The sequence below is a fragment of the Formica exsecta genome, unplaced genomic scaffold (genome assembly GCF_003651465.1).
Source record: "Formica exsecta isolate Colony F162 unplaced genomic scaffold, ASM365146v1 scaffold138, whole genome shotgun sequence".
NCBI lineage: Eukaryota > Metazoa > Arthropoda > Insecta > Hymenoptera > Formicidae > Formica > Formica exsecta.
Genome location: NW_021848711.1, coordinates 887909 through 910729, shown reverse-complemented (window position 1 = coordinate 910729; position 22821 = coordinate 887909). Strand labels below are relative to the sequence as shown.

General features: G+C 37.0%; 5 protein-coding genes across 9 annotated transcripts in view; 3 read left to right on the top strand and 2 right to left on the bottom strand.

Annotated features, from left to right (window-relative positions):
- The window catches only part of LOC115245982 (replication protein A 70 kDa DNA-binding subunit-like), a 9248-nt gene extending 7874 nt beyond the window's left edge, over positions 1-1374 (top strand). For both annotated transcript variants that reach the window (XM_029824523.1, XM_029824522.1), the window contains exons 10-13: positions 158-389; positions 491-574; positions 659-853; positions 1014-1374. In XM_029824523.1, the coding sequence (XP_029680383.1) occupies positions 158-389; positions 491-574; positions 659-853; positions 1014-1136 (634 nt within the window). In that variant the 3' untranslated portion in view covers positions 1137-1374. The remainder of the gene's footprint in view (positions 1-157; positions 390-490; positions 575-658; positions 854-1013) is intronic.
- A 500-nt stretch (positions 1375-1874) lies between these two features.
- Positions 1875-4488, top strand: LOC115246093 (cysteine-rich protein 2-binding protein). Its single transcript, XM_029824697.1, has 6 exons — positions 1875-2516; positions 2597-2745; positions 2821-3042; positions 3121-3432; positions 3500-4024; positions 4103-4488. Exons 1-6 carry the CDS (start codon positions 2107-2109, stop codon positions 4456-4458), a joined length of 1974 nt encoding a protein of 657 aa, XP_029680557.1. The 5' UTR covers positions 1875-2106; the 3' UTR covers positions 4459-4488.
- A 224-nt stretch (positions 4489-4712) lies between these two features.
- On the top strand, positions 4713-7899 carry LOC115246097 (dnaJ protein homolog 1). Its single transcript, XM_029824702.1, has 2 exons — positions 4713-4899; positions 6108-7899. Exon 2 carries the CDS (start codon positions 6135-6137, stop codon positions 7182-7184), a length of 1050 nt encoding a protein of 349 aa, XP_029680562.1. The 5' UTR covers positions 4713-4899; positions 6108-6134; the 3' UTR covers positions 7185-7899.
- Positions 7900-8089: 190 nt separating this feature from the next.
- Positions 8090-11998, bottom strand: LOC115246094 (A disintegrin and metalloproteinase with thrombospondin motifs adt-2). 2 transcript variants are annotated; one of them, XM_029824700.1, is made up of 5 exons: positions 11580-11998; positions 11169-11381; positions 10313-11034; positions 9611-9981; positions 8090-9528 (listed from the first exon to the last, which is right to left on the bottom strand). In XM_029824700.1, exons 1-5 carry the CDS (start codon positions 11703-11705, stop codon positions 8738-8740), a joined length of 2223 nt encoding a protein of 740 aa, XP_029680560.1. In that variant the 5' UTR covers positions 11706-11998; the 3' UTR covers positions 8090-8737. The 2 variants fall into 2 exon arrangements, with proteins under 2 accessions (XP_029680560.1, XP_029680558.1); XM_029824698.1 differs by having other exon boundaries at positions 11162-11714.
- Positions 11999-12315: 317 nt separating this feature from the next.
- The window catches only part of LOC115246091 (histone-lysine N-methyltransferase, H3 lysine-79 specific), a 16367-nt gene continuing 5861 nt past the window's right edge, over positions 12316-22821 (bottom strand). Inside the window, exons 1-12 of one of the 3 annotated variants that reach the window (XR_003885630.1) lie at positions 20975-21831; positions 20542-20721; positions 20078-20404; positions 19665-19932; positions 18906-19587; positions 18348-18810; positions 17576-18199; positions 17033-17463; positions 16701-16946; positions 16359-16618; positions 15535-15703; positions 14382-14500 (exon numbers count right to left, since the gene is read on the bottom strand). Coding sequence is in view for 2 of the 3 variants with exons in the window: in XM_029824696.1 (XP_029680556.1) it covers positions 14058-14500; positions 16359-16618; positions 16701-16946; positions 17033-17463; positions 17576-18199; positions 18348-18810; positions 18906-19587; positions 19665-19932; positions 20078-20404; positions 20542-20721; positions 20975-21052 (4002 nt within the window). In the remaining variant the exon portion in view is untranslated. Of the gene's footprint in view, positions 14501-15534; positions 15704-16358; positions 16619-16700; positions 16947-17032; positions 17464-17575; positions 18200-18347; positions 18811-18905; positions 19588-19664; positions 19933-20077; positions 20405-20541; positions 20722-20974; positions 21832-22821 lie in introns of those variants that run through there. The other 2 variants (XM_029824696.1, XM_029824695.1) reach the window with 2 other exon arrangements.

Below are 22821 nucleotides of genomic sequence, written 5' to 3'. Positions count from 1 at the left end.
ATATATATTTAAGTATATATACTCGTATATATATTTAAGTATACAGAAAGAGAGAAAGATAAATATATAGTTACATGAATATAATACATAACAATATATAGTAACATAATTTTTATATGATATATATTGCACATTACATATATAATGCTTGTTTTAGTTTGCGCAGATGGTACACTGCAACAAGTCATTTGGAGAATGTTAAATCGTTGTCTAAACCAAATGCAGGCGATTTCAACGTGCCATTGTACACTTTCCAGGAAGCGACTGAAACACGATTGGGAGAAAGATTAAATCTTGCAGACTCATATAAAGTTGTGGCGACTATTAATTTAATTCGCATGGAAAATTCTATCTATAAGGCATGTCCCATAGATATTTGCAAAAAGAAGGTGAGTTGTATATACCAGTTGTACATATTTATAAAGCGGAAATTTATGATATTTCCAAGATATATGTTACATATAATTATATATAACATATTTGATTTTAGCTGATTGATCAATCTACCGGAATGTTTAGATGCGAGAAGTGTAATAAAGATTATCCGAATTTCGTTTATCGCTTGCTGGCAAGTGTATGTATTAACTTTATCACAGCCTCCTCATTGTTTAAAACTAATTTCTGAAATATGTATAAAAGATTCACGAATAATTCACAGATGAACATAGCAGACTCAACAGGCAATCGCTGGATAGTTGCTTTCAATGAAGATGCCGAAAAGATATTGGGCATGTCGGCACAAGAATTGGGAGAATTGAAAGAAAAGGATAATGATGCTTATATGCAGAAATTAAACGAGGCGAATTTCAAGAGGTTCACATTCACTTTGAGGGTAAAATCGGAAGTTTTTCAGGTAATCAATTCATAATGTATTTTACTACTTTATAAGATCACCTTCCCCACAGTTTGACTTTTTATTAGTTCTTCTTTTCTTCCTTTAATATTATATACAGACCAATTGTATTTTAAGCCATGTATATTTTATTTTCTATTTTCATTTTTACATCTTTCAGGATGAGATGAGAATGAAACACACTTGTGCATCGATTGTACCATTAAATTATAAAACTCATTTGACACATTTGATAGATAAAGTTTCCAAGCTGATACATATTAAGAAATTGGAATCTGACTAAAGAAGATTTCATATATTTTGATAAAAAATATGATAAGTTTATGTTTGAAACTTATTGATTTTATTGTGCAATACTTTAAACATTGATTGTGTTTTTTTAAGGCATTTTCTCTTTTATTTGAATCGTGCCTATTAATCGTGTGTTAAAATATTTTCAATGCAAACGAGGAAACTGAATGTAAAATGTAAAATGATTTATATCCAGAGAGAGATTGAATTAAAATATTTATAAATTGTATTAATAAAATGTTAACCAATCTATTTTCCAAAAATTCTTTCCACATTTCTTCTTCCTAGAAAATTTTGTTTTAGCGTAATTGAATATGGCAATTTGAATTCTTTGTTAAGTGGATCTGAATCCGGGGATATTTACGTATTTAAAATATAATAGTGTAGGACTATACGCGTAATAAAAAAAACATGTATATTACAAAATATATTTTCAAATTAAAAGAATTTTTCAAAGAATGATATATATTAATAATAAATAATAATAACAATTAAAATAATTAAGAGTAAAAAAAATTCAATGCAAAAAAGTTCGACGTGCAAACTTTTTAAAATCCAACTGAATACTTTACTAATCCGACACGCATGTGTGAAAAAGTGGCTTAAGGCACCTTTACATGGCAGCATTAAGCGTCTGCGCAGAAAAATGCGCAGAATTTAAAAGAGATAGATTCTAGGCTGAAATTAGATTCTGCGCAATTTTCTGCGCAGACGCTCGACGCTTAACGCTGCCATGTAAAGGCACCTTTAGCATAACGTGGCTTTCTCTCTCTGCTGATATAAATTCAAATCTTACTTTACTAAGTTGGATTCAAATTTCTCCTAAGCGGATTTCAGTCTCCGCTAAATAGAGTTTTATAGAGTTTGAATCTTTGATTAATAATTATCGACATAATTCCAATTACTGAATGAAACAATGAAAAATAGAGGTTAAGTAGACTCTGATTCATTCCTTTAGTAAAATGTCAAAAGCTGTTGAAAGTACAAAAAATCCCAAAGAAGAACTGAATGAGGTTGAAAGTACGGAAAATTGCAAGAATTGTGAAAAAGCATGCGATCCTTATGATAAACCGTCGTTACGTTGTAGTGGTGGTTGCGATAAAAGAATACATATAGAATGTTTGGAGAGAGGCAGCGTTCCAATGTCTTTTGTAGGAGACGTTTTCTTCGAGTTGAATTGTGCCTCTTGCAATCCACTAGGTGAGGAAATGATCATACGCGATAGAATGCCATGGCTCAATGTCATCATTTTAACGCTTTACAACCTACGTGAAAAATCAAGCGGTATTAGTAAAAGAGGATACTTTCATTGGAAATCTGATATTAGTACTTTTGTGGACAGAAATTGGGATTATTTGTTCAAGAAGACTGTGTAAGTACTCTGCATTATTACATTTATATTACCGATATATTTGGAAAAGGTTCTGAAATATTAATTTAATGTTCACTTAGGAAGAGAAAGAAAAATTGGATCGGTACTATATCTGGTACGCTATCTCATTATAGTGCAATCTTTTTCAAGTCTGGTACCAATGAATTAGGAGAGTCTGGATGGTGGAAATTATCAGACAATGATCCACCTGAAGTTTTAATTGCTAAAAGTAATGTAACTGAAATTATATAGTAGATATGCAATTTTCGGAGAGCATTAATAACAGTGTAATCTATTTCCACAGATAGCAAAATGTTAATTGATAAAAAAAAACATATTGGTTCAAAACTGTCTTCTAAATCATTAAATAGTCCTGCGCCATCAGATTCCAGCATCTCTGTTGGAGAAGATAGCAACTGTAGTGGAGAATTATTTAAAAACAGAGGCTCATCAATATATTCTCATGCATATGTTCAACCTACAGAGACATTGTCTGATTTTCTATTCGAAGAAGATGAGCCAAATGGTATATAGTAGAGGGTAGAAAACAAAATGCATAAATGGTGTTTTTAAATAGGTGTTTTAAGAAAATTATATTTTGTAGACATGGATATCGAGGATGATATAATGTTACACGATGAAAATGAGGTCCCATCTATCTCTGATATAATGCGCGATTGTCAATATGAAAACAACAATTTTCACTTGTCACAACTGATGGATAATTGCGACTGGTTGTATAATACGAGTTCTTTATCGCCAAAATATACTGGTGATGAAATTAAAACAGAGGAAGAAGGGTATGACGAAGAAAGTCCCGATAGTCCCGTTTCCATACTAGAGCAACCTCCAGTTTCCTTATTTAAAGAAACAAAACGCCGTCCACGACCTTGGTCTAAGTCATTTGCCACTGCTGGTAATCATTTTTGATCAAATTGTATATGTAGTGTAAAATCACAATATTTATATTGTGTATATTTCAGATAATAAAATACCGCGCATGACTTATCAGGAAGAGCTATATTTACTGCAAAGAATCAATAAAACTGATCTCTCGGAAGCACCGCCCGCTGTTAAAAGATTGTATAGAAAATTAGCGGTGCGAAAAATAAAAAGAGAATACCAACTTCCATTATTGGATATTGATCGTTTTGGATCTAAACAGGGAACATCTGCGACATTATCAAAAGATAACGGGCGAGTGTTGGATCGATATTTTAACGATGATCTGGGATGCATTTTTGAACAAAGATTGCAGGGTTACAATGAGCCTACATCTGTACACAGTCCGTATACGAATAGACTTTTGAAACCGTTTATAAGGCGAGATACTTCTTGTCAACCACTGTGGTTAAAAATTATGGAAGAGCTGTGCGCAAAAACAAATAGAAACAATCCACAATGGAAGCCACCGCTAAGAGCGCCCATCGATTATTCTTACATTAGACCACAACACATTCCTGCGATCAATAGTTTGTGTAGACAATTTTTTTGGCCTGATATAGATTGTAAGTAAATACACGTTTGCTTGCCGAATAATATGTCTACGTCGTCGTATATATCTAAAATATTGTATTTTGTTTCAGTGACCGACTGTTTGCAATATCCAGATTTCACGTGCGTCGTACTGTACAAAAAATTAGTCGTGGGTTTCGCGATATTAGTACCGTATGTAGGCTATAACGAGGCTTACATCTCATTCCTCTTAACGCGTCCGGAATGGCGAAAATCGGGCATTGGCACATTTATGTTATATCATCTGATACAAACGTGTATGGGACAGGACGTCACGCTACATGTGTCGGTTACCAATCCCGCCTTAATATTATACCAAAAGTTTGGTTTTAAAGTGGAAGAGTTTGTTCAAGATTTCTATGACAAATATATGCCGCCGAATTCACGAGAATGCAGACACGCTCTGTTTTTACGTTTAAGCAGATAATTGAAAATAAAATATTGTCCATCCAGAAAATCTCTTTTGTCCGTAAAACATATTTTCATATTATTTAATTTTATTTGCGATATAATCTCCGTACTTTCAAAATATTGGCGAAAATAGGTCGCAGAGAGGAAGAGAAGATGCCCACAGATTTGAAATTCGCGCCAAGCAAGTTGCTCGGTTTGACGTCATCGACGTCGCGCTGCGGAAATGGCGTCGATTCATTCTCGAAAGTTCCGGAAGCTGCTAGATGGAAAGTTTATATATATATGGACTGCAGGGTTACGTTACGCGACAGTTTAGTACGTGACCCAGGAGTATCGAGTATCATTTGGAGAATTGCTTTCGCGAATATTCTTTGTGAAGTTTCGCGAGCGTATGTAACTTCTGTACTTCAAGTGTCTGAAACGTGAAACCTGTTTGAAGAATACGAAATAATTTATAGTAAGTAATAAAATACGTTGAAAAGCGTATGAGAAAAGGAGATCTGTTACCGCCATTCGTAACCTTGCTTACGTTTTACGAATTTAAACGAAAGAGAGACAGTCGATGCAAAATGTCGAATCAATCGCATACTATCCGTATGTTTTAGTGTACATCTCCTCTCGCGATGCGTCGATTTTCGTGTGTATCATTCGTGAAAAATATAACGAGGCGACGAGGACGACGATGGCAACGACACAGAGCTTAGTTCGGGTGGGGTATTTATTTTTGCGTTGCAGCTCTTGAATCGCGCGAAACATTCGTCGTGTATTCGCGGTCATCATTGCCAGAAATAGATATCGGTGATATGTACGTGGGTGTATATTGGAGGCTCCCGATGTGGTTCTCCACCTTTCGAAACTCGACGCGAAAAAAATGGTAAAAAATTCGATCATAAATACTTGGGTCGCGTTCCTCGTATTCGCGGCGATTCTAGTACATTCCTATTATAATCACACGGGACCGTACTTATACACGCGAATGTGTGTCCGTGAACGCGTGCGAAACATATCGTTTCTATTTCTTTCTTCCAATCGTACGCAATATTTCTTTGACATATCGAGTAGAAAGATCATGGCGATAACGAAAAAGTATGCGTAATTGAATTCTAATTCTAAATTATATATGTGAATTTATTATTGAAGCAAATTAAAATAATTCACTGGAATATAATTGTATATCTCCTTCGTAGCTTGAAAGAAAGAGTCGACATCGAATGATCGTCGTGTGCTCATATTAGTCACTTTAATGTTAAAGCATGACAAACATTGGTATTTTAAGACTTATAACATACACATATATGGAAGCTGTATGTATTTTGAAAGAAAAATTGCCAATGTCAAAAATTTTTAATTTAATAATGGAAATATAAAAGAACCTTGAAACTTTATTATTAATCGGAAATTTCCAGTTTATATAGGGCTTTTCTTTTGTGTTTAATATTCCCTTTTATGAATATTTTTTAAAATACAAATAATTTTCAAATATATTAATATTTGTCATATTTTAATATTAAAGCGATTAATGATCACAATTATTATTATTATTATTATTTTTTTTTTTTACATTGATTTTCAAGAATTAAGAAGAAAAGGAAATAAAAATATAAACAATTCTCCGATTGATTTGTGTACATTAAAATAATACATTTGATCTGGATATTGTTTCAGAAACAATAGAGACGAATAAGAAGAAAAATGGGGAAGGATTACTATAAAATACTTGGCATAGCCAAAGGAGCAAGCGATGAGGAGATAAAAAAGGCTTACAGAAAGTTAGCCTTACGATATCATCCCGACAAGAACAGGAGTCCGGGTGCCGAGGAAAAGTTTAAGGAAATAGCAGAGGCGTATGAAGTGCTGTCGGATGCGAAGAAGAGGGAGGTCTACGACAAATTCGGCGAGGAGGGTCTCAAGGGAGGCGCCTCTGCCGGCGGAGGCGGAGGAGGTGCCACGTACACCTTCCACGGCGATCCCAGAGCGACCTTCGCTCAATTCTTCGGCTCGGCCAGTCCTTTTCACAATCTGTTCGAATTTGCCGGTAATCGCGGAGGATTCACCTTTCATGAAGACGACATGGACATCGATATGGATCCCTTCGGACTCGGTATGGGACCACCACGACAAGGTGGCGCCTTTAGATCACACTCGTTCAATTTTGCGAGTCCGAATACTGGCAAAGCTGCCGGCAAAGATCGTGCGCAAGATCCAGCTATCGAACACGATTTGTACATCAGTTTGGAAGAAATTCTACGCGGTTGCACGAAGAAGATGAAAATATGCAGACGGGCCATACAGCCAGACGGTAGCACCAAGAAAGAGGACAAGCTCCTTACTATCAATGTAAAACCAGGTTGGAAAGCTGGTACCAAGATCACTTTTCAGAAGGAGGGCGATCAGTCACCAAGAAGGGAACCGGCAGATATCGTTTTTATCATTAGAGACAAGCCGCATCCGTTATTCAGGAGAGAAGGCAGTGACATTAGGTATATGTGTAAACTGAGCTTAAAGCAAGCTTTATGCGGTACCATCATCGAAGTTCCTACGCTAACCGGCGAGAAAATACCTTTAAATCTGACGAGAGAAATTGTCAAGCCGAATACGGTCAAGAGGTTCCAAGGACATGGTCTACCATTCCCGAAGGAGCCATCGCGGAAAGGTGATTTGCTCGTGTCGTTTGATATTAAATTCCCGGAAAATTTGACGCAAAGTGCTAAGGATATATTGTACGACACGCTACCCAATTGAGCTCAAATATAATGATGAATAAAAAAAAAAAAAAAGAAAAAAATATGTATGATGTAAGGAATAATATCAACGCAATTGGACATCTCTAATCGTCCCGATCGACGAGCGTATGATACGTTTTGTGTGCGTTCTAGTACACAGACGGGGTATTCAGCGAAGATGATGACAACAAATATGACAGAACGATCGAGAGCAATTAAGTGTCTCCGCGATTTGTTTGTAGAGACCGAATTAAAAAATAAGTCTATTTTAGTTTCTCCGACGCTGCTTCAATGTTCGACGAGTTTGAATTGAAATTCGACGAATTGGCGTCTCTATACATAGCGGCCTCTTCGCGCGTAACGATAGCCCAATTGATCGACTAAAGAGACGGATATATATATTAAATTGTATATTAAATAATATAATAATAGAATTATTATAGAAAGAACACATCTCTATTATCATTATTATATTATTATTATTATCATCGCTAATATTTGTGTGATCGTCGCGTCTCGATCTTTGTTTCCTCTATTATACGTATGATATGTGGGTGTATATGTGTGCATGTATGTGTAGTATGTACGAAGGTTGTAAGACAACATAAGAACAGTGCAATGTCAGAAACTTGATATGTTTCATTTAATCAAGGTTCGCGTACTTGTAGCAAATAAAAGCGCGTAAATTATCGTTGTTTAAAAAATTAATGTTAATTCACAACGATGATACAAAACAAAGAAACGCAACAAGTCTGTACTCATTTTAACATATATAGTGACACGAAAGCATATATAATCGAGTCAATCAAAAAAACGTAAATGAAGAATAAAATAATGAAACAAGTTTGTGAATATTGCGCGACGGGTCTTGTACATACATCGTTTCTTTTTTTCGTATGTACACTTTGTCTAACAAAGGAAAAATTTTGTTTATATTAAGTATTAAGACGAATTATAATTAAGTCCGATCGTTTAATCGGTCGTCCAGTTATATAACGAGCTCCTAAGTTTAACACTTTATTAATTATTTGTACGCTAAATAATATGAGAATTATTAAATTATAAGAGTTATATACGTATTTTTCTTTATTGCCTTCGATTCTCCGTCTCGCTCTTAGGAAAAGGTAAAGATTCTTAATGGATTTTCGTGTCCTTTCGGGACACAGTACCAACGCTTCCTTTATCTTACATACTTTGTATAATAGCGGATCTGTTTTCTCATGTAGAAATATTTTTAATCCTACTTAAATGTAACCATTACCTTATGTGGGGTGGCACGAGTCGGGATTGAACTCAAGATTTACCGATTATCAGACAATCGCTCTATCAACTGAGTTACCCGGCTCCCCGTCTCGCTTCTATATAAATACAAATATAATACTCGGGACATTCTTAAAATAGATGACGAAGTGGGGGGAAAGGGATGACGTCATCGCCCCTATCCTATCTCTCAAGGCACTTTCTCATATGGAACGAGAGAGAACGACCATTTTACGATTATTCCCCTTCCCGGAAGCGTGCCAACTAATAACTATTGATTTGTTTTTCCCTTTTTTTTTCCTCACCTTACTATTAAGCGATGGAAAAGCTCGCTTCGGATGCGGGTAATTCGATATAATCCTTGTCAATCCACTCATCTTCATCGGGCGAAGAGGTAATATCGCGTGACACGGAAGTCAACAATGGCAAACCGTCTGGGCCCGATGTCAGATACTTGACGAGTCGGTCGGTCGATCCAAACTGATTTCCTGCATTTTGCGGTCCTAATTCCTCCTCGTACCGATAATCCTTGATTGGCGATTTTTTCCCGAATAGGAAGTTCTCCGGTAGACAGTGATGCTGACGGCAGAAATAATCTCGACCCTCCTCGGCGTGGCACCACGTTCCATCGGGTAAATACGGGTCGAGGCCGAGATCGTTTAGTTCCACGCGCGGAGCATAATAAGCGGCGATGTCCTTTCGTCGGCAAAATATCGCGCAAGCCATCCAGGGTCTGTCAGCCTCGTGTTCCGCCTGCAATCCCTTCGCTGCGCCGTCCAATTCCGGCAGTCTTTCGCTGAAAAGAGCGCATTTGAACGTAGCAAACTCGCCGATCGTTCTGCGCTTCTTTCTGCAAAGTTTCTCATCATTGCACAAGAGCACATCGTAATACGGCCCTTTGCAACTTGTCGCCTCTATTCTACGATTCCGATTTTCGCAAAATCGTCGTCTAATTCGAGCGCCTCTGGATCGTTGCAAGCAACCGCTGTTGCAGGAATCTTCCCTCCACTCGCTCCAGCTACCTCTTTCGCTGTCAGATGGCTGTTCAAGAACGGACATGCATTCTCCACCGCGACATTCCCTGCCGGGTGCGCAGTGAGTCCCTTGAAAAGAAAAAAAAAATGAATTAGCTTAACGTGAAGTCATAGCGTATCTGGCATATTCGGCATGAAAAAGATGCTTAACCATCCAGCGCCGGTCCTGCGAAGTAATATCCGCTCCTGCGAGGTGTCTCGCATCGCAGGGACTGACAAGACTCATACAACATGACGGCATTCGCGTCCTTGTCGCGTAGGAGTAATTCGCACTGCCTCTTGGCGGTCCATTCTCTTCCGGGTAGATCGCGATAACGCGAATAATGGTCGTGCGCAGCCGCGTCCGAGGTATTTCCTGGTTCGGGCCAATCTAGGAGACAAGGTTTCGTCTGCGAGAGCGTCTTGGCTATCTCGCGGCTACAGTCGGACCACACTGTCTCACCTCGAACACCCCTACTGGGAGACATTATGTATCCGTCCTTCGGACACGCGTTGTTACTCGAGTCATGATGCATTCCTAAACTTTCAAACGAACAGAGGTCACATTTCGTTTTCGTCTCCATATTATAAATATATAATTATATATAATGTATTTTCTTTCTCTTGTATAATTTCTGTTCGCATATTGTATATATAGGAAAAAATAAAAATAATTAATTGAAAAATAATTAGAATAATTTTCACATTGTTTTTTAGAGAAAGTAAAATTTTGAGAAATTACCCGTATATAATTATATATAAATTTATGTAAGGAAAACATACACACATATAAGCATATTTTATATATAATTATATATATTTATATTTGATTATTTCATGTCTTTTAGCTCTCTTATCGCTTAAAGAAACTTACTTGTGGCCGATTTCGTGAGCGGCGATAAAAACCGATGTAAAGCCCGCGGACGGATACGGCTTCCCGAGCTGATCCGTGACCCCCAATTCCGCTATCACGCAGGAATAGAGCGGGATACACAGACCGCCGACGGTGGCTAATCCCATGGTGGCACCGTTCCTTTTCCCGTTTTCGAGCGCATAAAGATCCAATCCGGTCACATAGAGACCCATGTCCCAATGACGCGGATGAGTATCCTCCGTGGGATTACGGGCGTTCGCGTAATTGCAAAACGAATTCAACAGGCCGCCTCTCTCGCCACCGAAGTGCGGCAGATCCAGCGGCTGCCTTTGAATAACGTCCAGACGTATCAACGAAATGTCGATTGAAACGCCGAGGCTCGGATGATGGTACAACGCTTGGATGCCGTTCACGTACGCTAACAACATATCGCGAATCTTTTCGTCGTCCCCGTCCAAGAAGGGCGAGAATAAACGATACGCCGTCTCGTCGAAAAAGACGGCCAGCTCTAATGTCAATCGCTCTCTCGTAGCTCGTGTTCGTTTCGGAGTCTCGAGATTCCGAGTTCGTATGGATGATCGTTTAACCACATGAGGTTTACCGAGAAAATCGGTTTCTTCTTTGATATAACGATCATCGTCGACGAGTAAGGGCGAAGACTCGATGCCGTTTCGTAACGGCGTAATCTCCAACGTGACGTTCTCCAGAAAGACGAGCCCGTGCTACTTCCAACAGAGATACATTAATCTTTTATATTCCATATACATACGCGAAACGATCAAAAAAAGAAATAGAGAAAGAGAAAGGACGAGTAAAGGAATAGAACTTTTTTTTTATTTTTAGAGATACCACCGACCAATCCATGTCCTTGGCAGAAACTTATGGCCGCGGAGCCGATATGATCCTCGTGAAGATAATAGCAAGGATCTGGTGCATTTAATTGCGACAACTCTTCCGTGACGCCTCTAGCATTATGTTTCCACACTTGAAAGTCGGACGATACAATTTTGTCGTTTCTACGTAGACTCAGCTGGATCAATTGCCCAAATACTTTAAAAGTTAATGGAATCTGTGCACAAATCGGATAATCGGTATATTAAAAACTTTTTCTTTCTCTTGATATCTACTCTGGGAAGAAAGTCAATTTATAATCAAATAAACATCAAATATATACACGTATATACTTGATTAATATTTTTTTCCCAGGTATTTAAAAAATAAAAAGAATATGCTATTATCACATAATAAGGATATATCCTATACATACCTCCAATGCACCTTTCGAGTCCCATATCGGTAGCAATATCACTTCGGTGTCCCGCGTATTACGAGCGTACGCTTCGTTCAATAAAACTACCAACACCAATCTTAATACGGAGGACGGCATGCTCATTACCACATGCTATTTCAAGTTCAAGAGTAGTTGAAAGATTATAATGTTAACGTCTCTTTATATATTTTTGAATACATATATACACATATACGCGTTAACCCGCATATTTTTTTATCATTTCGAAAATTCATATATAAAATGCATGCTGGCACCTGTATTCAAAAACATCCGTGATGTCATTGACTCTATTTGTACGTATTTTTATATACGTATGTATATATTTTGATTTCGAGCTGTAATTATATAATTTGTGATTTATCTATATTACCCGCGTGATGTAATTTTCAATTTAATTTTCAGTGAAAAATTGATTTACCGCTGATATGTGTAGTAGTATGTCACAGGCAACAATAGTCGCACACTTATCTTTAATTGACGATTTGATTTCTTAGATTCTACAATCAATCTCCAAATTTGTCATTATATTATACATTGTTTCGCGCAAATTTGCCTCAGTAAAGGAGATAATGATAATTATGTTTATAATCAGAGAGAAAGGGAGAGAGAGAGCAATTGTTTCAGTTATAACATTATCTCATAAATACCGCTAGAAAACCGTTAAATGCGGGAAGGTAGAAATGAAAGAGAAAAAACGTTATACTTGTTTTACAAATAGTAATAGTATTAAAATATCTCAATAAAAACAATAAATAATAATTGTGATCAATAATAAAATTAATTCATAGAAATTTCGGCAGTGTATCTAGCATGCTTGGCAATGCTTGTTATAACTACAAATGTATAATGACATATATAGAGGGGGGATATATATTAAATAATACGTTAACTATAATTTCTCACAGTCTAACACGTGTGATAATCCTTCCATATATATATAATATATGATCAGGATAATTCGGCAACGCAAGAAAGAAAGGATTTTTATACATACAATGTCGCATCATATTTTTAAAGCGTCTTGAAGTACTACTACTTGATGTTTACGTGACGTTTACTCGACTTTCCATTTTGGAGCACCGAAAAAAGATATTGGACACGATGCCCAATACGGGTGCACCAATTAAAACTTTTGTAAATCGACTCGCCAACTCTGCCATTCTTTGGATATTCCGCATGGTTGTACAATAATCTATGCAGATGTGTACCGAAAAACAGATTTACATTTTCGACTTCCCACTTTAAAACACAATTGTATTTTAAGTGACTATTTTTTTGCGGTTCGTTGCCACAATTTTCTATGAACCACAGTGAACACTTAGGTATACATCTTCCAGAAGTGGTGGAAGATATAGCCGCATGTAAAATTTGCAGCAGATATTTGCTACGAACACACAAAGGTTTTTTTTTGCTGGCTTGTTTTTTTTTCTTTTTTTTCTTGCCAATACCAATTGCTCCTTCTATCAGTCTACCGTAAAACGCCTGTGATACATACGATCATACGTACAACATACACACACACACACACACACAAAATACAGCATACACACAAACACACACACAGAGACACACAGACAGATACATACATACATTATATAATACATACATACATACATACATACATACATACATACATACATACATACATACATACATACTACATACATACAGTATGTGTGATCGCTTCTATAACATATTTCTCTAAAGTATCTAACATGTCTATCTAACTATCTATGTATATATGTGTGTGTGTGTGTATACAGGCGTAGATTACGAGACGTTTTGTATCTATAGACACGGCATACGAACTCGATAGTATTGTGTAATTGTGTTAAAAAAGATTAAATCGGTGAGATAATTATTCGCAAAGCCTTACAAAAAACCTGATTACTAATAATGATAATGATAATAATAAGTTAAAATGCTACATCAGCGAGTAATATTTTCATAACCTTCTTTTAGAGTCTGTAAATTCCTCCCAATATATATGGGTAATTCCTAATAGCCTTACAATTTCAATCCGCATAAACTTGAATTGATGAATCCTATCATCTTATTAATTAGTCTCATAACTATATTCATTGTAATACAAATATATTTTATGCTAAGTGAACCACAAGCGTGTTTGTCAGGATTGATTTCGTTCAAACGCTCACATAGACCTCATCACCATGCAACCTCATCTCTTTCGTTCTACTAATCTTTTATCGGTCAAATGATACAAAACGTATGTACGTTCCCTTCTATGTATTGTACTTCGCAATTAAACATGTCGTCCGTTATTACACTGTACAAGAGAGCTATTAATAATAAAATAAAAATTAATTTGATTAATATGTAATAATTTTAAAAGCAAAAAAACAACATTTCTTTCATTTTGCCTACGTTCGGAGAAACAATTGAAATCCTTTTTCATCGATTACATAGAAAATTATCTTTTGCATATAGACAGAGTTAAGATTGTTCGTCATTCGAAGGCCATTGCCCGGAATGATTCCAATCCCAATCTTTACCTTTAGGACGAAATTTGCTAGTACTCGCAGAATTATTCCAATCGCGATGAAAAAATTTCTTTTTAAAGTGATGTCGCTCGGGATCTGGTTGTCGTTGATACTTCAGAGGTACCGAAGAAGATGCGCTACTCGGAGGATTACCGCTAGATAGATTCGCAGGACGAGGACTAGTCGGAGACGGGGTTCTTGGTGGTCCTAACGCTTCGTCGGGTGAAGGTACTACAGGCGGTGGTCCCGTCACCGCGCTATCTGAACCCAATCCACTATCGGGACTTGTATTCACTCCTTCCGTCGATCGTCTACGTTTATCTAATTCTGTGGAAGCAAAGTCGGCCAAGCGATCAAATCCTGAGCTAATACGATTCCGCCAAGCAGCTTCTGCATCTGCAAAATAAATCTCGATCAGTCATCATGATGTCATATAAATAAAGCGTTAAACAAGCTGTATGTCACCAAATTTTCATAAAAATAAGCCAATAACCCTGATACAATAATATGATGTAAATTATGATTATTTTTTTATCGTTATATATCTTTGTTATTAATATAACTTATGTAATTTTTTTATAAAAAAATGTATATATATCCTCTACAAAATAAAAGTTACATCAAAAGTTTATATATAAGTTAATATAAAGTTTATATATATACACATTACTTATTAGTAAGCAATATATACAACATGAATACTGTGTGTATAAAGATTTAGGGGGAAAAAATATTAAAGTACCTTTTAAAGCACTAAACCAGTTATATTACATTTTTATTAAATGCATAAAACAAAAGAACACATGGAATTTAAAGTCAATTTAATTTCAATTTTATTCTTTATTGAATCATATAGGTGATAGAAATTATAGTTTGTAAATTTAAAAAATAAAATCAATTTCTTTAGCTGTGATTGCTACATCATTTGCAAATATAGAATGTATCATACGCTGAAAAACATATAAAAAAAAAAAAAGAAGAAGATATACTAATATTACAATAAAATATGTTGTATCAATTGACCAATTTGAAAAAGTTGCATTGAAAGTTGAACGTGATACTAGCGCAAAATAAATAGAAATATTTCGAAATTTTCACATGCAACATGCACTAAAAGTAAAATAAAGCCCATCAATTAGAATATATTTGTTCAAACTCTAACTCTTAACATGCTATATCTATGTACATATAATTCATCCATGAAATCGAATTTCTATCCTTGCGCGAGTCTGTGGCTTATTTTCATGGAAACTGATTTCTAAACTAGTAATGCCTTTTCCAAAATAAGTAAGAATATAAACGCTGCTCTTACATCCACGCATAAGGCAAGGAGAAAAGATAAATAAAAATAAACTATTATATATAATTTACGAAATGATTAGAGAATCGAATAAAACAAAATGAATTTTGACCCCCGTGGGACAACTCACCGGCGACAACGTACCGACGAACCAACCCACAGGCAGCCGTGTATTTTTTTTCATTTCTCCCTTCTCTGTGATCTGTGTGCGTGTCTCAATCTCTAATAAAACAAGCCTCAGGGATTTTGAGATCGAGTATGTGACAGAGAGAACTAACCAATAAACAGCTACAGTGCATCTAACAAATACAGCAAACAACAACAAAAATAAATATAAATAAAAGTCAAAATACCAGCTCCGTAAGATAAGCTAAACCATTAGTGCATGTAAATACGTGGAGAGATGCATAGAGAAAAAAAATTAATATAATAGTATCTAGAAAAATATCTAAGCAAGGTGGCGTTTAGCGGTATTTATATAGCGCGAAGATTTTATGATATTTTTATCAACAGTATCATACTATTCTATATTCCTTATGTATATTTGATAAGAATACTAACAATAAAATAATGAAACAGAGGCAGCTGTACATATTCTTGCATAAAAAAAATTGCGTAAGGAGAAATGTATTCTCGCGAGTCGGATCAGATTGACAATTAATATACAGTGTTACTATATATTCAAAATCGCGTTATTTAACAACTTGAATTTATATAACGCGGTCTATTTGCCAAATCGTATATTCGAATGTATATATTTTTTGATACAAACTGAAGCATTATTCGAGAATTTTATAGCTCGCTTCACGTATTACGACAAATCTTCCATAGCTATTGTACCGAAGCATACTCAATTGGAGCACAGTTTCATTCCACAAGCGTATACATTTCATACTAATAATCTAACAGGACGTTTTCAGAAGCGTCCAGAAAGTATTAAATCATTCCGTTTACCGTCATCTCCAACGACGTTTCGTTGACTCTGCGTCGTCATCTGAGGTTCGTCAACTAGCGGCGTCGACGTATTAGAATGTGGTTCCACGAGAGGACTCAAAGGCGCTCCGCTTGTGCTTACCGATGATACAACCGCTTCCGTTTTTATGGACATTGATGTTTGCGACTGGCAAATTGCTGTTACTGCATTTGCACTTGTCGTATTTGCGTTGTTGCTGTTACTATTACTGTTCGTTGCGTATCGTGGATATGGTTGAAACCTACGAATGTAGCGAATGCGTTATATTATGCTTGATCAACCTCTCATCTTTCGATATTAATACCGTTTCGAAGTATTATTACCTTCTATTGCTGGAAAGGGTCGACTCGGTTTTACCGCTATTATTATGATTGTTCAATATTCGGGCATGTAATGATGCTGCGAGCCCTTCTACAGGCAATAATTCCCCATTTGACGTAGCTTGGGACGACGAATGTAGAGGTGGTGGCGCCGAGTGGGATTGCGTGAGCGACTGAGTGGGATTATCCGAAAAGTAGGATTCGTGATAAGGCTTAATGTCCGCTCGCGGTAACTGGACCGGTGTATATCTGGATGGAAGCGATACATTTTCATCTATAGTAATGTATATCAATAGATCGCATAAAATAACCGTATCAAATCGAGGTATAAATACCTTTGCGGCTGCGATACTGGAGTAAAGAGTACGGACGATCTTGAACTAGCTGTGGGCGTGGAAGTGGAAGCTCCCGAAGAGGTGGGCACGTAACTAGCTACATGTGCCAAAGTCGACAAACCGGCGTCTCCTTCGGCACTCGCTGGTCTACTAATGGGAGAGTATACGGTTTCCGGTCTTATTATCGTGCTCATGTCAACGGTGGCGTTTATTATAGACTGATTGGATATCTCCAGAGTCCTTTCTATCTCTCCATTCATGAGTTCACCGACCGTAGAGACAAGCAATCCACTTCCACCAGTTACAAGTCGATTGTCATGACCCGATGATTGTCTAGAATCGACCGTCGATCTGTCGGACGATGTCGAATGAGATGATGAGATGCGTTCCTGCGAGAGATGACGGCGAAGCGCTAGTTTCGCAGGTGAAACCTGCAATACCGCAATCTGTTGTTAAAATATCACTGGAAATGCGGAATTACACGAGTGCAAAGCGCGCATTTAAAAACAAAAAGAGAAAATAGACATCGATCAATATATTTACCTGAGTATAATCCGGAGTAGAAACACTTTGCGGTAATGGAACGCGCTTTCTGTCGGACTCAGCTTGACTTTGCAATTGCACTTGCAACTGCATCTGTTGTTGCTTAGTCCTGTTCTGTTGGTCCTCGTTCAATACACTTGTGATGATACTTTTCAATCTGTCCTCAAAATTGGCGACTCTGGGTGGTTCTTGAGTTCTATTCGACACATCTTTATTGACTGTCTGTGGTAATTGTGTGGACGAATTAGCGGATGATGCATTAGAAAAACTGAGAGATGCTTGTGGCAGTCTAGTTCTGGAATTATTGTTGCCATTCGTACTCTGCCTGTGTGGGATACGGCCTGCCTCTATCTGCCTTCCGGTTTCCAAAATCTTTTGCGCTAATATTTCTGGATTATTTTCCTGTATCTTTCCTATGTCTGGAACATCGGGCCATTCCTGCGATCTCGAACGGCCTTCCCTACTTTTTCGCGTTGTTCCATTTTTATTAACTTGCTGTTGATGATGTAAATTTTGTGAGTGTTTATTTCCCATCATATCCCTCTGTTGCTGAGCAATTGCAGCTACTTGCTTCTCGTTACTTGTCCTCTCCAAAACATTCAATTCGTGCTCTAGTTTCGAGACCTATTTTGGAAAAAAATAAATCTATTTCAATAATGCATCTAACATATAAAAAAGGGAAAAAAGAAGAACAGATTAAACAGATGGAAAACAATATAATTGTATAAATTAGAAATCGATTAATAAATGCTTTAAATAACAAGATACATACTTGAGAATGTAATCGTTTACGCGTGGCGGAAATTTCTTTTAATATATAATCTTGAGTAAGCGATTGAGGTGGATTTGTTATGCCGTTCACGCTTCCATGACCATTATATTTTTCCTGCAACTCTTGATGTCTAAGCGCCACTAATCTGCTTTGTTCAGTTTCCATAGACGCCACTTGTGCTTGCAATTTGCTCGCCTTAGCTTGTAACTGTTTATGTCTTAGAACTATTTCCTTGGCTTTCGCTAGCAGATCTCCAGGTGACGTAGCATTGATACCTAATTCAGTCATTCTCGCCTTCAAGAGAGCTACACTATCATCTATGAGTACTTTAATTTGCTTCTCCAATTGCGCTGCTCTCGACTGAAGCTTAGAGTTCCTTTCTCTCTCTTTCGCGATATCCGTATTAACAGATACTTTGTAGGTGGGTGTTCTCATTGATTCTAACATGAGCATGAATTGGTCCCTGTGACAAATATACGCGGTATAATATATTTCTAATTTTCATAAAAATAGTAGCAAAAAAGGATAGAAAAAAAAGAAAAAATATAAAACAATTACCTATACAAGTCCAAAAGTATTTGCAGAGCGTAAGGAGTCGCGGACGGAGCGGATGGTATACTGAGTTCCTCGTGCACTGAGGTGGAATGCTGTAAAGAAAGCGACAATGAAGACAATTGTTGATCTACACAACCAGGAGCAGGTGGAAGTTTTTTCCCAAGAGCTTGAGGTGATGTACTGAGCAAAGTTTGACTATGTAACAGGTCTAATCCAGATATATTGATCGTCTTCTTAGGCTTGGCTCTCTTAACGCCTCTTCCTCTCTGTCTACCTCTAGCAGGAGCTCTCGTAATGCCGTTCGTAGTTTTTCTATTGAATTTCCTCCGTATTTTGTTCGGCTGTCGACGACTTTTGATAGAATTCTCGTCTAGCTCAGAGTCACTATTTGTTCCTTGCTGCTCCGAATGATTTGGACTGTCCAATTGTCTCGAAAGGTCTCTCTTGGCTCTATCATTTCTTTCATTCCTATTAGAAACCTTACTACTATTGCTGGCAGTGTTGCTTATCACAGAATCAGAGTTTTCATCTAAGCCACCTTGTTTATTGTTTTTCAAGCGGTGGAAATAACGTTCTAATTTAGTTCGATCAATCACGTGCAAATAATACGACACCGGCTTACCAGTCCAAGAGACAGAACCCTTTAATGGCGACATCTCTGAGACATGCATTATCGTGCCTATATCTGTTGGACAAATAAAATTTGTATGATAAAAATTATGAAGTATTGTATTTAAATTAATATAGGCAAGTATATATTACCACTCAGATTTCTATCCGTTATTCGAAAGTTCAATGGACAAAACGATTTCGAAGATACTATACGCGCGCCGTCTCGTAAATCGGCAAAGCGTTCTTTTAATTGATGATCAACTGTCGGGCCAAACGCAAAATTATTAACAAATACTATCGTAGCTCCAGTAATACTTTCACGATGTTCATCCGCTAAAAAATCTCCCTTTACCAAACGATATTCCCCGCATCTTTTTCCATACCAATTTAACCATTTGCGAAAGTTTACTTCCATGCTCTATAATGATAATATAGAGCATGTCACTTATTATAACACAATACAATATTAAAACTGTAAATATTATAATTGTATAAATAGATATATTCATTTATATAATTACAATCAATGATTAAGCTATAATTATTAACTTAATTAACCGTACTTGTGCATATGTTGATGGTACATCAGCCCTTTCTACACCGATACAAATTTTGCATAAAGTTGCAGCTGCCATCTGGAGAACTACTTGACCTACTCCAGATCCTAAATCAACAAAGACATCGTCCTCCGTCACATCAATTTGATCGATCATCTGACATACAAGCTCGTAACTCGTTTCGCCGTAGACTTCCGGTGAAAAAGGTTCATATTGATTTAACTTATCTGGTTCGACCACAGCTTGATTATAAGTTTGTTGAAGTATGTGACGAAGTAAACCCCTACTAGGTCTCTTATTTAATCTCTGGGATGGTAGACTGGTACCTTTTTCCTGTAGATATTCCCAATAATATGATATATAATCATAACATGTTTCCCAACAGTAATATGTAATTGTAACATTTGTATATGTATCGATTACATTTAGTATATTTCCTATACAATGCTGTATAATAAAAATACACGTACCAATTGTACTAAACTATCAATTGCTCTGTTGAATCTGTCACATAAGCTTTTCATACTTTCGTAATCTCTCGGATCATAATTACAAAGAATATTATTCTCTAAGGGTAATTTCAAATCTGGCAAATCTTCACAAACCCATCGCATAGTTTCGATAACGTCCAATGCCCCATCGTGACGATCCTATAATATATACATATAACATGTAATATAAACATAATACACATAGCGCAGTAAAGCGATACAACGTAGAAGAAAATCATCAATATTATAACAATAAATAAGTGACGTGAACAAATAAGTTAGAATAAGGAAACAAATTCTTTATTAAAATTGATCACAATTCAATCGTGTCTTCATCCTTTATCAGCTTGATGCTTATATGCTTGTCACTGTAATATTACGTAGCTTTCATTTTCTTAAATAATCTACTCACCGATCCCGATCCCGAGGTAAGAGGCCACTGATACACGATCGGTTCCGCTCCTGCTGGCGAGTGCAGGCGTAACTCCATTTTAAATCCCTTTCCTCGTGTCTCTTCGTATAATCAAGACGAAGACGTGAAAGGAGAACGTAAGGCGCGCACGTACGCACGCACGCACGCACGCACGTTCGCACGTACGTACGTACGCACGCACGCGAGGCGCGCTCTGCCCGTTCCTCTAAGATCCGATGGATCCGCTGGATCCGCCCCCTCAGGGTGGCGTGATGTAACCACGTCTTGGCGACGCCAAGAAGAGAACGTCAAAGCGTTTTGATGCCGTCGATCGAAATAAAAAAAGAGTCAACGGCGGGAGGCAGTGCTAACGTAAGTGGCGACGAGGGGTACGATCGATTCTCCCGTCTCGCACCGAGACACGATCACCGTGTGGACGATGCTCGCTGACCCCCCCCGCAACTACTTCCACGAACATGAAGACATCCGCGGGCCCAGCGAATCTTCTACGAGGAGGGTTATCCAGCCTCGCGCGGCGTATATACGATTGAACGGGGAGGGTGCTGGAGAATACGTGACGAGAGCCGAGCCACCAGGAACCACCGGGAACGTGCGATTTGAATCTACGGAAAAACACACGCTAAAAAACACGACGGGCTATTGTGCTGCACGGCCGTAACACGTCCGAGGGGTGAAGGGGGGAGGAGAGGGGGAGCGGGATGACGACATCAAAACATGGCGAGGACATGGCGTCGTGTGTCTCTTCCATCTGCCGTGCGTGCCCGCGCGGCAGCACATCCGGTCCGAGCATTATTCACGTAGACCTACCGCGTTTTTACCTTTTTTTTTTTTTTTTTTTTTTTTTTTTTTTTTTTTTACGTTAGATACAATTCTGGCTTCCAAATTGTTACATCGCCGCAATTTTAAAAAGTTTGTTTAAAATTTATTACTTTTAAAATTGCAAAAATAGGCTATTAATGTATTTTATTATATTAAAGCTACGTATTGTGGAGAAGTTTTGTTGCATTACATAAAGTCAAGTGTGTTGTTAAAACTTTTAGTCTTGAAAAGAAATTTTATTGTGTCGATTATGGTTAATAAAATATTCATCAATTAAATATGGGATCTATTAATTAGATCATTGAAGATCTGTCAAATAATTTTTAATTGTGCTTATTCAAAACGGTTAGTTATTAAATTGTAATACACAAAACATGATTAATCTTTTCACGAAGAAATTGATTAAATAGATCAAAAGTTCAACTGTGATAAATAATTACTGTATAATTATTATGTAAATAATTACTTAATTATTGAGAAATAAGAATACATTGAGGTTTTTTTCCTTTCTAATAATACTGACCATCAAAACTAAATAATTTGTTTATTTTAATTTAAGAGATTTTCTGCAATAAAGTAATAGTGAAAAATGAAGATTAACATTCGATAACATAACTGTCTGATCACATCGACTGTCTAATTAAAATCTTAAGATCTCTTTGCTATCTATGACGTCATACGTGCGTGTCGAAATAATAATAGGCTTGCTTAAGTCGATACTGCTACTGTCAGTATACAAATACATTATCAATACACTATGCCGTTTCGCACTAATACATTCTAATAATGTTATGTATGTCTTTTATATTTTATATCACATTATGTTCATATAGAAGAGATTCCTTTAAGCTACGTTCAGACAAGGCGGATTCCGCGTGAATACGTCCGCGCAGTTTGTTTCGCGCGGAAATCACGCGGTGCATCTGATTGCGATCTGCATACAAGTATTAGTACATAACTGTAATAATCAATAATTATTTTTTTTTCTTTTTTATAAATATATATAA